The following is a 15,061-nucleotide window of genomic DNA, read 5'->3' as shown; positions in this document are numbered from 1 at the left end:
AGTTCAACACTGACTACTTTAAATGATGTAGCCAACAGGTGCACATTTGCGTTTTCACAGTTCATTACTTTCCTTGTTCACATCCCCCCCCCCTCCCTCCCAATAATACGCAATTATATGGCCAGTCCACTATTGGTTAACTTTGATAAGCCTCATTAATGGGTTGCAAGCAGACATCGACATACTGCTACAATAGTTTACTGTTGAATATCTATGAGCAGTAAAAACCTAACCACACAGTTCTTGCAGAATAATACGGTACGTATTGAACAGACACTGTCATTGTTTTAACACATGGCCTATTTGCCTTACACTTATTTCACAGTGAAGTTGATGCATTGTGGTTGACCTAACCAGCACGAGTTTCTCGCCTGAAAATCGGCCGTGGACTGACAGTGTCGGGACCAAAAATCGGGCCTTTATATATCATCACATTAATAGGTACTAAAACTACACATTATTTGATGTTTAATTTAAAGAAATTACAATTAAAACTTAACTCATTAAATTAAGTGAATACATCGAAAAATTGGTTCTTTTTAATTGTTTCTTCTACTATGAGGGTTAAGCAGAATTATTTGTTTAAATGATGAAACTAACAGATATAGTTACGCAAACAATACTTTTAACAAAACTGGTAGTTACTTTGGAATTAATTAAGAGCTGGCTTTGCTAACATGTTTTCGAATAGAGCCAAATAGATCCTTTAAGAATACTATTAGTTGTTCCTCCAAATGTTTATAATTAGTACAGAATTTATATTTGTTTGTAAGTCAACAATAGAATTGTTATAAAACAATTACTGATTTCACCCTATAACGAAAAATACTAACTAGGAATAGTCAAAATAAATTAGGAAATCAATTACATACATAAAACTTATCACAAAATTAGATCTGGTACTATATTCTTTAAACTGAGGGACAACCTTTCTCTTTTATGGAAATGCAGATTATACTCACGTATGTTAATAATAGTTAGTCAAAAATTTAAAAAATGAATTTTAAGAAGGCAGATGGCAAAACAAGAGAGGAAGTAAAACTATCCCAGCTTGCTTCGTCACAAAGCGAGACCAGAATAATGGAATTTAGTCGAATTGTCTCAGGTGATGCTGACAGAATTAGATTAGGAAATGAGACATTTAAAGTAGTAGACGGGTTTTACTGTTTGGGCAGCAAAGTAACTGATGACGGCCCAAGTAGAGAGCATATAAAATGTAGACTGGCAACGGCAAGAGAAGCGTTTCTGAAGATGAGAAATTTGTTCAAAAAATTGTTCAAATATCTCTGAGCACTATGGGACTTAACTTCTAAGGTCATCAGTCCCCTAGAACTTAGAACTACTTAAACCTAACTAACCTAAGGACATCACACACACCCATGCCCGAGGCAGGATTCTAACCTGCGACCGTAGCGGTAGCGGTTCCAAACTGTAGCGCCTAGAACCGCTTGGCCACAACGGCCGGCGAGAAATTTGTTAACATTGAATATAGACTTGAGTGTTAGGAAGGTTTTCCTGGAGGTATTGCTCTGAAATGTAGACAGATATGGAAGTGATATATGGACGATAAACTGTTTAGGCGAGAACAGAATAGAAGCTTTCGAAATGTGGGGCTACAGAAGAAGGCTGAAGATTAGATGGGTAGATCAAATAATTAATAATGAGCTACTGAATAGTATTAGTGAGAAAAGAAATTTGTGGCACTTGACTAAAAGAAGGGATCGGTTTATAGGACATTCTGAGACATCACTGTATCACCAGTTTAGTACTGGAGGGAAGTGTGTGCGTGTGTGTGTGGGGGGGAGGGGGGGGGGAATTGGGGAATTGTAGAGAGATGAACACAGCAACCAGATGCAGAAGGATGTAGGTCGCAGTAGTTATTCGGAAATGAAGAGGCTTGTACAGGGTAGAGTAACATAGAAAGCCGCATCAAATCAGTCTTTGGACTCAAGACAACAAGTTCAACATTTAGGCGTGTTGGATACTCAAAAAACAGTGGGCGTCTTTTAAATTGCAAAAAATGTTATAAACACGACCTATTACATGAAAGGAGACAGTAGGTACATAGGAAGCAATTAAAAAAATGGGAAGTGTTACACCTCGGACGCCTTGATAGAGTGCTCCCAAAATGTACTCCATAGTTCCATACCTCTGAGATCATAATCATAATCATGTTCATAAGCTAGTTCGATCAGTTAGTGATTTGGCTTCTTTGAGTCGGAGTGGCACATAAGGTCCCAGCAGATTCTTCTATTTCTTCCGATTTTGAGCTTCCCGTTGCCAGTTCAATCTGGCTATCTTTCTTACGTTTTTGTCCCAGCTATCCGGCGATCGTCGCCTTTGTCTTTTTTGGTAAATTGCGCTCCAATTTAGTTCTTTTTTTGACCACCTGCCATCTTTTCCTGTAGCAACATGACCTCTGACGTATGATGATTAAATTTCATCACAGTATTTTCAGTCCGCCAAGAAGTTATACAAATTTGCTTATTGCCGTTTTGAAAAAGGCTGAATCACTAACTTGAGGGACACTGGATTAACTTAGCGACAGATCGCACAGAGAGTTGGTTGTAGTGCAATGACTGTAGAATGAATGGTGACGAGATGGCTCTCAGGACAACAGGAAGACAAAATGAGTAGACACAGCTGCTCCCAGATGGACTAAAACAACAGAAGATCATGAACTGGCTCTGACGCATAGGCGGATGACATCAGCTGAAATCCGGGTAGAGGGTACAGGCGGAGTCTCACCAAAGACCGTCTGTAATACACTCCTGGAAATTGAAATAAGAACACCGTGAATTCATTGTCCCAGGAAGGGGAAACTTTATTGACACATTCCTGGGGTCAGATACATCACATGATCACACTGACAGAACCACAGGCACATAGACACAGGCAACAGAGCATGCACAATGTCGGCACTAGTACGGTGTATATCCACCTTTCGCAGCAATGCAGGCTGCTATTCTCCCATGGAGACGATCGTAGAGATGCTGGATGTAGTCCTGTGGAACGGCTTGCCATGCCATTTCCACCTGGCGCCTCAGTTGGACCAGCGTTCGTGCTGGACGCGCAGCCCGCGTGAGACGACGCTTCATCCAGTCCCAAACATGCTCAATGGGGGACAGATCCGGAGATCTTGCTGGCCAGGGTAGTTGACTTACACCTTCTAGAGCACGTTGGGTGGCACGGGATACATGCGGACGTGCATTGTCCTGTTGGAACAGCAAGTTCCCTTGCCGGTCTAGGAATGGTAGAACGATGGGTTCGATGACGGTTTGGATGTACCGTGCACTATTCAGTGTCCCCTCGACGATCACCAGTGGTGTACGGCCAGTGTAGGAGATCGCTCCCCACACCATGATGCCGGGTGTTGGCCCTGTGTGCCTCGGTCGTATGCAGTCCTGATTGTGGCGCTCACCTGCACGGCGCCAAACACGCATACGACCATCATTGGCACCAAGGCAGAAGCGACTCTCATCGCTGAAGACGACACGTCTCCATTCGTCCCTCCATTCACGCCTGTCGCGACACTACTGGAGGCGGGCTGCACGATGTTGGGGCGTGAGCGGAAGACGGCCTAACGGTGTGCGGGACCGTAGCCCAGCTTCATGGAGACGGTTGCGAATGGTCCTCGCCGATACCCCAGGAGCAACAATGTCCCTAATTTGCTGGGAAGTGGCGGTGCGGTCCCCTACGGCACTGCATAGGATCCTACGGTCTTGGCGTGCATCCGTGCGTCGCTGCGGTCCTGTCCCAGGTCGACGGGCACGTGCACCTTCCGCCGACCACTGGCGACAACATCGATGTACTGTGGAGACCTCACGCCTCACGTGTTGAGCAATTCGGCGGTACGTCCACCCGGCCTCCCGCATGCCCACTATACGCCCTCGCTCAAAGTCCGTCAACTGCACATACGGTTCACGTCCACGCTGTCGCGGCATGCTACCAGTGTTAAAGACTGCGATGGAGCTCCGCATGCCACGGCAAACTGGCTGACACTGACGGCGGCGGTGCACAAATGCTGCGCAGCTAGCGCCATTCGACGGCCAACACCGCGGTTCCTGGTGTGTCCGCTGTGCCGTGCGTGTGATCATTGCTTGTACAGCCCTCTCGCAGTGTCCGGAGCAAGTATGGTGGGTCTGACACACCGGTGTCAATGTGTTCTTTTTTCCATTTCCAGGAGTGTAGATTAGATTACTGGAAGATAGGGTGAAATGCATCGTTTACAGCTGATAACACACCACAAACAAGAGAGATTTGCATGGGATAGAGCCGGAGTGAACTGGGACCTTGAGTGTCTCTCTGTTGCGTTCAGTGATGAGTTTTGTTCCTGTTTTTGGTAGTGGGATAGACACCAATGTGTCCGCAGACGACCTGGTGAAAGGTCACAGGATGCAGCAAACTCGGGATTCTTGTTCTCGAACTCCTGGAATCATGATAAGGAGTGCTACTGGATATGGTAATAAGACTAATTTGTTAATTAGGAGGTGGCTGAATGATCGCCAGTATGTTGCAAGCATGCTGAACTCTGTTATACTCCTCAAGAACAGGGAGCAAAATGGCATATTCCAGAGGGATAATACAAGGTCTCACACTGTAGGAGGAGGAGGAGGATATTAGTGTTTAACGTCCCGTCGACAACGAGGTCATTAGAGACGGAGCGCAAGCTCAGGTGAGGAAAGGATGGGGAAGGAAATCGGCCGTGCCCTTTCAAAGGAACCATCCCGGCATGTGCCTGAAGCGATTTAGGGAAATCACGGAAAACCTAAATCAGGAATGCCGGAGACGGGATTGAACCGTCGTCCTCCCGAATGCGAGTCCAGTGTGCTAACCACTGCGCCACCTCTCACACTGTAGTTCACAGCACAAATGCCTTGAGGAATGTTCGAGTCCTTGAGTGGCCTTCTCGATTTCCTAGTTTGTCACCCACAGAGCATGTCTGGGACGCCATGGGGAGACTATATTTTCATATCAGCCTCCAACCACCAATAGTCATGAACTGGCACAGCAAATGTTTCAAGCATGGCAAGAAATTACTGAAGATTACATTCGGGGGCTGTTTGCTTTCATGCTACGGCGAATAAAAGACTGCATTCGTGCCCCTGGGAGTCTCACATCTTACGATTGTTGAAGACGGACATTTGTTCCAAAAGGAAAGAAAGTCTGACCATTAATGCCCTTTATGAGATGAAGATCTCCACAAAATTTGATAAATAGCAGACTGATGTTTCACGGTGTATGGTATCCCATTTCCCTCAGTGTAACGTCTTGCGAATGCCAAGATGTTTATGTGAGTAGGTTACGGGTTATTCATTCACCCAACTGCGTTGATTTATTATGTCTTAAAGACTTCCTTCCATTTTTATGAAGTTACTAATTGCTTACCCACCACTGATCGGTTGCCTATTTATCCCTGTCTTGTGGTAGCATAACTCAAGAACGCCCATAATCGCCCCCTTACCTCCCCTGTCCACGCATCTATCTCTAGAAGTGCTATCTGTTCCAGACACTAAGTCATTTGTGTACCAGTTTTGGTTCAAATTTCTCCTTCCGTTCCAGGCTATACATCAGTTGCCAGCTCTTCGTATCACCATACCCATCCCTAACGGTTAAGTATCGTCGGGTCTGTGATCAATCAGCGCAGAAGGTTAGAAAACTATGAATTCGATGTTAATAGATCTAGTTCTCGATTATTTCCTGTGACAGTGTTAATTCTGTCTCATTTCCCCTCTCATGATCCAGCCAGGAAGGGCGCGCAGGAAGAATGACTGTTGGTAAATCTTCATTTGAGCTCTGAACGCTCATTTTTGACCTTAATGGTTTTTCAGCAGCTGATGTTGTACGGACATTCACCCTCGGAATTTTAACTGTAAACCAATCCGTGATGCACAACTTATAACTTCTGCCACTGGAGTCAAATGAGCATTAGCATCTCCGTGACAGCTACTAAACGGAACTGTGACGAAAACACTGTCCTCCTTTGGTTATTCTCTGTTGCCTTTATGATTCTTATCTGATAAGGGTAGCAAACTACAGAACAACACTTAAGTATCGGTTGAATGATAATGCTGTAAATTACCTCTCGTTAGTGGGTGGACGGCTCTTCCTGAACAGTCTTCCAATGAATCTTAGTGTGGGCTCTGTCTTTCATACGTTTAGCTTCATGTGGTCGTTCCACTTTAGTCCGCATACTCCCAGGTATAGAATGATTTGGCTGTTACAGTGATTGTTCTGCAATTATGTAGTCAAATAATAACGGGTGGCCGAGCGGTTCTAGGCGCTTCAATCCGGAACCATGCGGCTGCTACGGTCGCAGGTTCGAATCCTACCTCGGGCATGGATGTGTGTGATGTCCGTAGGTTAGTTAGGTTTAAGTAGTTCTAAGTCCAAGGGAGTGATGACTTCAGATGTCAAGTTCCATAGTGCTTAGAGCCATTTGAACCAATAACGAGTGTTTTCGCGTATTTAAGTGCAATGTGTTACTTATTTTGAAAATCAACTGCTATTCCTTCCACCAAGAGTCTATCTTCTTCATTTCGGTCTTTTATATATATGATGAAAAGCAGTGTCATACTGGAGTCACGTCACAGCTGCTACCAATATTTGTCTGAATTTCGGTCCAGCACAAATCGTTAGCATCATATACAGTCAGTGATCAAATTTGGGTACAAATAGTGATCAGTGGTCAGCGGAAGTGACATAATTTCCGCCGTACTTTTTTTTACAAAATTCGTCTCATATTTTAAAGGCAGGTTTCATGAGACGACAACAAAGTGCTGTAGAAATCACGATACTAAATTTATGTTGAAAGTGTAATGGTACTTGAATTACGTAACCATTACGGCACCTCACCTCAACCTCTCCATACCAGCAATATTCCACTGTGTTTCTGTAAAATAGTTAACATATTTCTGTGACAACATTCAGATTTGATTTCATTAATGTAGAGGTACTTCGATACATCGATATGTATATATTCCAATGATATTATTCTTATGTGTATTCTTTCTTTTGTCACTATGATCTTTGACGTACTTGTAATTGATTTTTGGGCGCGTAAGCGGTTACTAGAGAGTCAAGCTCTGGTCGTCATGTTAAAAAGACGCAAATTGTAGTCAGTTTATGAAATGTGAACTTTAACAGTGAGGAAGATATTTTCAAGTATGTTTTATATTGTGAAGTGATGTTTTGGAACGAGTTAAGTGATATTGCAACAAAAGTAATGAAAAAGAAGTGTAATTTAAATTCGGAGTACTGATTACTTTTTTACATCACCATTGTCCTAACTTGCAAAAGTTTAATCTTCAAGAATGGTTTATGAAACACATCTATAAAACTTTTGAATATCGCAGAATGACAACTAGGCCTCTTTGCATCTGAGCTTGGAATCATCACTACCTAGATTTTCGACGATTGAGCCATGAGTTCACAACGAGACCAGCGTGGGAAACACGAAAAGATGAGTGCCTAGTTTATCCATTATTTCAAGAAATGACTTTATTAACTGTGCTCTAATGACACCTGTCACATAATATAACTTTGTTGTTGCCCGAAAATGCAATATTTAGCAGCGTGAGCAACACTACAATCATAATTAATTTTTGACCTTTGTTGTGGTGGGGTTGTTAGAAGAGGAAGCAATATACAATGGTCAAAATAAATGATGCATGTTCCCGTAACTTTATCATTGAACTATTGATCTAGCAATACACTGTGATATCAACACATTGGTTTGTTTGTAATGTAATTCTAGCTGAAACAGTCTATGGTTCACTGCTAAGGGGCAGTAAGTGCAGTCTGCGGCAACCGCGTCACCTGTAAACATTGCAGTACTTGTGCTGTGTGCCAGTACGAGAGCTATATTGCTTCAGGATGGTTCGGACAGCTTTAAGTAGGGTCAGAGTATCCGTACAGTCGCTCCAATGGAGAAGGAATTGAGACAGGTGGACATAGCAGCGAATGTTAGTGTAAATCAAAGTGATGTCTCTAGAGTCTGGAACAAGTTTCTAGCGACAGGATCAGTTGAGGATCATCACAGAAATGACAGCTGATGAAAAAAAGCTAGTGTGCAGGACCAATATATCTGCGAATAACAGCATTCAGAAACCCTCAACGTAATGCACGTCTAGGGCCCCAGTTCAAAGCAGCTACAGGAGAGCAGGTGTCTACACAAAAGATACGAAATAGGCTCCACGAGCAGGGATTACGTGCCAAAAGACCTCTTCCGGCTTCTCCTCCAAATTGGGTTTGGAGAGGGGCTCTTGTCGTAATGGCACGAAACCATTCTTTGTGGGCTAGGCAGCAGTGAGACACAACTCTGTGACACCCGTATCAGTCTCCATCCTGACAATACTGATACTGGTGTGTGGAGATAACTAGGACAACGGGCACCCTAACACTATCGTAGGCCACCGCCCCTATGAAGGCGGTTCAGTCATGTTTAGGGGTGGAATCAAGCATGGCCGCAGAACACCCCTTGCTCCAATAGATGGAAGGATGAGTGGTGTGAAGTATTGGGACGTCACTGTTGCAAGCATTGTGCCTCTATTTGGTGTACATATGGGATTGGGATTCACGCCGAGGAACGACGATGCACACCCACATCGCCAACGTTTTGTGAACACCTTATTAGTGGAGCGCAGAATCAGTCGGATGGAATGGTTTCCATGTTCTCCAGACCTCAACTGCATTGAAAATGCACGCGCCACGCAAAAACGAGCGGTTTGCAACCATTCTGTCCCGTCAGAGACCTTACAGGGCACCTTAGAGGTCGCTTTGGAGGAATGAGAAAATATTCCACAGTCTTCTCTGGATGATTTGGTAAGGGATATGCCTAACCACTTATAATGTGTCTCCTGTGACAAGGATGGCCAAATTATTCATAAACAATGTGTTACGCAAGACGACAGTAAGAAGAAAGTGTGGTTCTTCCAGTGGAATCTTTTGTATGGTTTTGTTTTTGCTTTTTTTGCTTGTGTTTATCAAGTGGTAATGTGTTGATCTTCTTTATTTTTGTTGACTTACTGAAAGGACAAAATCAGCTTTCTTTCTATTATGCCCAGTATTGACAATAAAGCAATACGCAACATTTTTTGATTGTTGACTGGACACCACAGACATGTAAGTCCGTGATAAGAACGATCAGATACAGCGGACGAAAGCACATTCATCGTGTCTCAATGCAGAATGGACTTACATCCTGTGAAGTGACTGCTGGGGATAGTTGCAGTTTAAGCGGTTGGAAGTGGTAGACAATACGATTCGTAACGCTAAACCGACCACTCGACCCTGACGCTCTTGAGTCATTCAGATAAAATGAGGTCACATTAACGTGCTCCGAGTAGTTCATTGGCCTTTGCCACATGGCTTCCTTTCACGGTCACACCAGGGCGCGAAGCTTGTCAGGAACTCATCTCAGCCCGCATCTCGTGGTCGTGCGGTAGCGTTCTCGCTTCCCACGCCCGGGTTCCCGGGTTCGATTCCCGGCGGGGGTCAGGGATTTTCTCTGTCTCGTGATGGCTGGGTGTTGTGTGCTGTACTTAGGTTAGTTAGGTTTAAGTAGTTCTAAGTTCTAGGGGACTTATGACCACAGCAGTTGAGTCCCATAGTGCTCAGAGCCATTTGAACCATTTTTGAACTCATCTCACCGTATCGCATTCTGGCAGACTGTCTCAATTAAGCGCTTTTTTTGTCAACGGAGAATCGCATATTATTTGTCTATGGTCTTTCCCTAGAATTTTGGCAACGACGTATTAGATGCTACACAGCCTTAAACTTCTTGAAGATATTCGGTTTCCCTCCTAAATTATTCCGTTAGTGAATGCTTTTAAAAATAATCATTCTTTGACTTCCGATGCTTTAAGAGCAGTTGTCCTTTCAAAACAAGTTAATGGGCTACGTGACTTATTGAAATCTTAACTATTGATGCTTAGGTTTTGTAGAATCTTTCTTAAGTGGTTGGATAAATTTTTAGAATTTGTTTTGAAGTTCTTGTCATCATGCACATACTTCTTCTGTGACGATGGAGGTTCACATTCGTGTATATGTTATTTTTACTAACAAGTTTTGTCAAGCTTTAGCTTCAGGCACAATGTTCATACTGAAATACATAGTTTATACTCGTTTGTTTGAAGCTAATGATTATGAAAATCATGTGGGTGCTTCCACTAATAATAACATGTACAGCGATTGTCACGTCTCCATCGTCACATGAGGAACATGTGCATGATGACAAGAATCTCTAAACAAATTACGACAAGCTGTCCAGCAAGTTAATAAGGTTCTAAAAACCTAATCAACCAGTAATTATGATTGCAATAAAACAAGAGCTTAATGAAGTTGGCATAGACGAAGTGAAAAAGTTTTGGGGACAATTATTAATGTAGAAAGAATGTCTGCTTTTTAAAAAAGGCGGAACACAGTCCTGTAACGAGCTTTAAAATAATTTTTTCATATCGATGTACTTTACAGAGTCATGAATACTTACAATTATTACAGCGATGGCACTAGTGATCATGCATCTGAGGACTCCTGACGTATAAAGATTGCCAACAATAATATTGGTGTTGAATGGCTGTATTGCTATGTCTGTATCGCTGTGATTCAACATGAAAAAGCATTTGTTCTTCCATGCAACCAACTTGATTCTTGTAACAGAATTTTGGTTCCAACGTCAACTTAATGCCTAGGTACTTAATTAGTATTCATATTTGCCAATTATTAGATACCAAAATAAATCAGCCGTCTTAATCTTGGGAACTATGCATGACACCCGGTATAAGACTATAAGACTACACCTAGTCACACAACATTTACATTTTTATTCGGTTTTCTGAAATTGTAATCATCTGTTTGTATATGTACATCACATCTACTGTTTTTTTGGCGACATTTAATAGAACTTAAGATAGGCAATCCAACTTGTATCACTTGCAACTGATTCGGGTGATGCAAGTCTGATTTTCCTGTCCATGGGTGCTTGAAATATTTTCTAGGACAGATTTATTTTGCCAACCCATACCTGCAGGCTGCTTTTTATGGAAGTTGTAGATCACTTTCCGATCTCTGCGTATTATCGCTGGTCTCATCATAACCTAGTTAGCAAAACAGAAACTTAGATTTAGGTGACAGAATTCATGGGATAGCGATATGCACACATGCAGATAGCCATAATATAGCGTACACGAGGTATAAAATAGCAGTGCATTGTCGGAGCTGTTATTTGTACACAGGTGATCCACGTGAAAACGTGCGATGCTGCCGCACGTCGGTAATTAAGAGACTCTGAACGCAGAATGGTTGTTGGAGCTAGGCGCATGGGACATTTCATTTCGGAAATCGTTAGGGAATACAGAATTTGGACATAGTTTGACATAGTGTCAAGAGTGTGCCGAGAATACCAAATTTCAGCCAGTACCTCTCACCACGATCAATGCAGTGCTCGACATCCTTTACTAAACGACCGAGAGAAGCGGCGTTTGTGTAGATCGTCAGCGCTAACCCACTAGCAATAACGCTTGACATAACCGCAGAAACAAATATCGGACGTACGATTACCGCATGTGCTAGGGTTGTGCAGCGAAATCTAATGTTAGGGTTATGGCAGAAGACGAGAGACGCGAGTGCCTTTGCTAACAGGACGACGTCGCTTCCAGCACCTCTCCTGGGCTCATAACTATATCGACTGGATCCCAGACGACTGTAAAACCGTGTTTTGGTCAGATGAATCCCGATTTCAGTTGGTAAGCGCTGCTGACAGGGTTCGCGTGTGGCTCAGACCCCAAGAATCCGTGGAGCCAAGATGCCAAGAAGGCACCGTGCAAGCTGGTGGTGGCTCCGTAATAGTGTGGTCTGTGTTAATATGGAACCGACTGGGTCCTCCGGTCCAACTGAACCAATCACTGACTGAAAATGGTTGTGTTCTGCTACTTCGACACCATTTGCAGCCATTCATGGACTTTATGTTCCCAAAAATCGATGGAATTTCTGTAGATGACACCGGGCCACAGTTGTTCGCGATTTGTTTGAAGAAATTCTGGACAATTCGAGCGAATGATCTGGCCACCCAGATCGCCCGACATAAATTACATCGAACATTTATGGTTCATAATAGAGAGGCCAATTCGTGAACAAAATCTTGCGCTGGTGACACTTTTGCAATTGTGGACTGCTATAGAGGCAACATGCGTGAATATTTCTGCAGGGGACTTTCACCGAGTTATTGGGTCCTGGCCACGTCGTTTTACTGCACTAAGCCGGGTAAAAGAAGGCCCGATACTATATTAGGAGGTATCCCATGCCCTTTGTCAACTCGATGTACGCTACTGGACATTAAAATTGCTACACCACGTAGATGACGTGCTACAGACGAGAAATTTAACCGACAGGAAGAAGATGTTGTGATATGCAAATGATTAGCTTTTCAGAGCATTCACACAAGGTTGGCACCGGTGACGACACCTACAACGTGCTGACATGAGGAAAGTTCCCAACCGATTTCTCATACAAAATGAGCAGTTGACTGGCGTTGCCTGGTGAAACGTTACTGTGATGCCTCGTGTAAGGAGGAGAAATGCGTACCATCACGTTTCCGACTTTGATAAAGGTCGGATTGTAGCCTATCGCGATTGCAGTTTACCGTTTCGCGACATTGCTTCTCGCGTTGGTCGAGATCCAATGACTGTTAGCAGAATATCGAATAGGTGGGATCAGGAGGGTAATACGGAACGCCGTGCTGGATCCCAACGGCCTCGTATCACTAGCAGTCGAGATGACAGGCATCTTAACTGCACGGCTGTAACGGATCGTGCAGTCACGTCTCGATCCCTGAGTCAACAGATGGGGACGTTTGCAAGACAACAACCGTCTGCACGAACAGTTCTACGACGTTTGCAGCAGCGTGGAATATCAGCTCGGAGACCATGGCTGCGGTTACCCTTAACACTGCATCACAGACAGGAGCGTCTACGATAGTGTATTCCACGACGAACCTGGGTGCTCGAATGGCAAAACGTAATTTTTTCGGATGAATCCAGGTTCTGTTTACAGCATCATGATGGTCGCATACGTGTTTGGCGACAAGGGGTGAACGCACAATGGAAGCGTGTTTTCGTCAACGCCATACTGGCGTATCACCCGGCGTGATGGCATGGGGTGCCATTGGTTACACGTCTCGGTCACCTCTTGTTCGCATTGACGGCACTTTGAACAATGGACGTTACATTTAATATGTGTTGCGACCTGTGGCTCTACCCTTCATTTGATCCCTGCAAACCCTACATTTCAGCAGGATAATGCACGACCGGATGTTTCAGGTCCTGTACGGGCCTTTCTGGATACAGTCAATGTTCGACTGCTGCCCTGGCCAGCACATTCTCCAGATCTCTCACCAACTGAAAACGTCTGGTCAATGGTGGCCGAGCAACTGGCTCGTCACAATACGTCAGTCACTACTCTTGATGAACTGTGGTATCGTGTTGAATCTTCATGGGCAGCTGTACCTGTACGCGCCATCCAAGCTCTGTCTTACTCAATGTCCAGGCGTATGAAGGCCGTTATTACGGCCAGAGGTGGTTGTTCTGGGTACTCATTTCTCAGGATCTATGCACCCAAATTGCGTGAAAATGTAATCACATGCCAGCTCTAATATAATATATTTGTCCAATGAATACCCGTTCATCATTTGCATTTCTTCTCGGTGTAGCAATTTTAATGGCCGGTAGTGTATATCAAAAATATGCATTAGGTTCATCATTCTTTTAGGCTATCTATGTGTGTGCGTCTGGTCGCTGGCAGTGGTGACGTTACCTGCTGCGTGCGGATGAGCTTTGCGAGCTGCGAGGCGCTGTGGAAGAGCAGGCGGCTCTGTATAGGCGGCAGGCGAGGAGCCGGCCTCAGGGAACGCAGGTACTGCAGGGGCCGCAACATCAGCCGCAACAGCAGCTGCAGCAGGCCGATCAGCCGCACCCCGATCTCCATGACTGCTTTTTCTCCTGCAACACATGCAGTAAAATGTAAGTCTAAAAGATAAAAACTTTGGACTCCGCTCGGGTGCGGATCCACCTCATCGTCCCTACTTTTAAGGTGCCATAAACGTGTATAGATTAGATTAGTACTTGTTCCATAGATCATGAATACGACACTTCGTAATGATGTGGACCGTGTCAGGTTAATAAAAGGTGTCTATACAAGATATTACATTACACAAAATATTACATGACAGTTAATTTTCTTTTTTTTGTTGGGTGGGGCGTGGGGAAATTACCCACTTACTATATCCAAAAATTCATCTAATGAATAGAAGGAGTTGCCATTCAGAAATTCTTTTAATTTCCTTTTAATGCTATATGGCTATCTGTCAGAGTTTTGATGCTATTAGGTAAGTGCCCAAAGACTTTTGTGGCAGCGTAATTTACCCCCTTCTGAGCTAAAGTTAGATTTAGTAGTGAAGATCATCCTTTCTCCTAGTGTTGTAGGCATGTACACTGCTATTACTTTTGAATTCGTTCGGATTGTTAATAACAATTTTCATAAGTGAATATATACACTCCTGGAAATTGAAATATGAACACCATGAATTCATTGTCCCAGGAAGGGGAAACTTTATTGACACATTCCTGGGGTCAGATACATCACATGATCACACTGACAGAACCACAAGCACATAGACACATGCAACAGAGCATGCACAATGTCGGCACTAGTACAGTGTATATCCACCTTTCGCAGCAATGCAGGCTGCTATTCTCCCATGGAGACGATCGTAGAGATGCTGGATGTAGTCCTGTGGAACGGCTTGCCATGCCATTTCCACCTGGCGCCTCAGTTGGACCAGCGTTCGTGCTGGACGTGCAGACCGCGTGAGACGACGCTTCATCCAGTCCCAAACATGCTCAATGGGGGACAGATCCGGAGATCTTGCTGGCCAGGGTAGTTGACTTACACCTTCTAGAGCACGTTGGGTGGCACGGGATACATGCGGACGTGCATTGTCCTGTTGGAACAGCAAGTTCCCTTGCCGGTCTAGGAATGGTAGAACGATGGGTTCGATGACGGTTTG

The 15,061-nt window shown here is 44.0% G+C and overlaps 1 protein-coding gene across 1 annotated transcript in view; it reads right to left on the bottom strand.

The window, feature by feature from the left end:
• Window positions 1-15,061, bottom strand: part of LOC126188683 (fatty-acid amide hydrolase 2-like) — a 441,285-nt gene that overhangs the window by 172,835 nt on the left and 253,389 nt on the right. Inside the window, exon 4 of the mRNA XM_049930290.1 lies at window positions 13,810-13,994. Within this exon, the coding sequence (XP_049786247.1) occupies window positions 13,810-13,994 (185 nt within the window). The remainder of the gene's footprint in view (window positions 1-13,809; window positions 13,995-15,061) is intronic.

Source organism: Schistocerca cancellata, chromosome 5, assembly GCF_023864275.1.
Source record: "Schistocerca cancellata isolate TAMUIC-IGC-003103 chromosome 5, iqSchCanc2.1, whole genome shotgun sequence".
Taxonomy (NCBI): Eukaryota; Metazoa; Arthropoda; class Insecta; order Orthoptera; family Acrididae; genus Schistocerca; species Schistocerca cancellata.
This window is presented reverse-complemented; position numbering and strand designations above follow the sequence as displayed.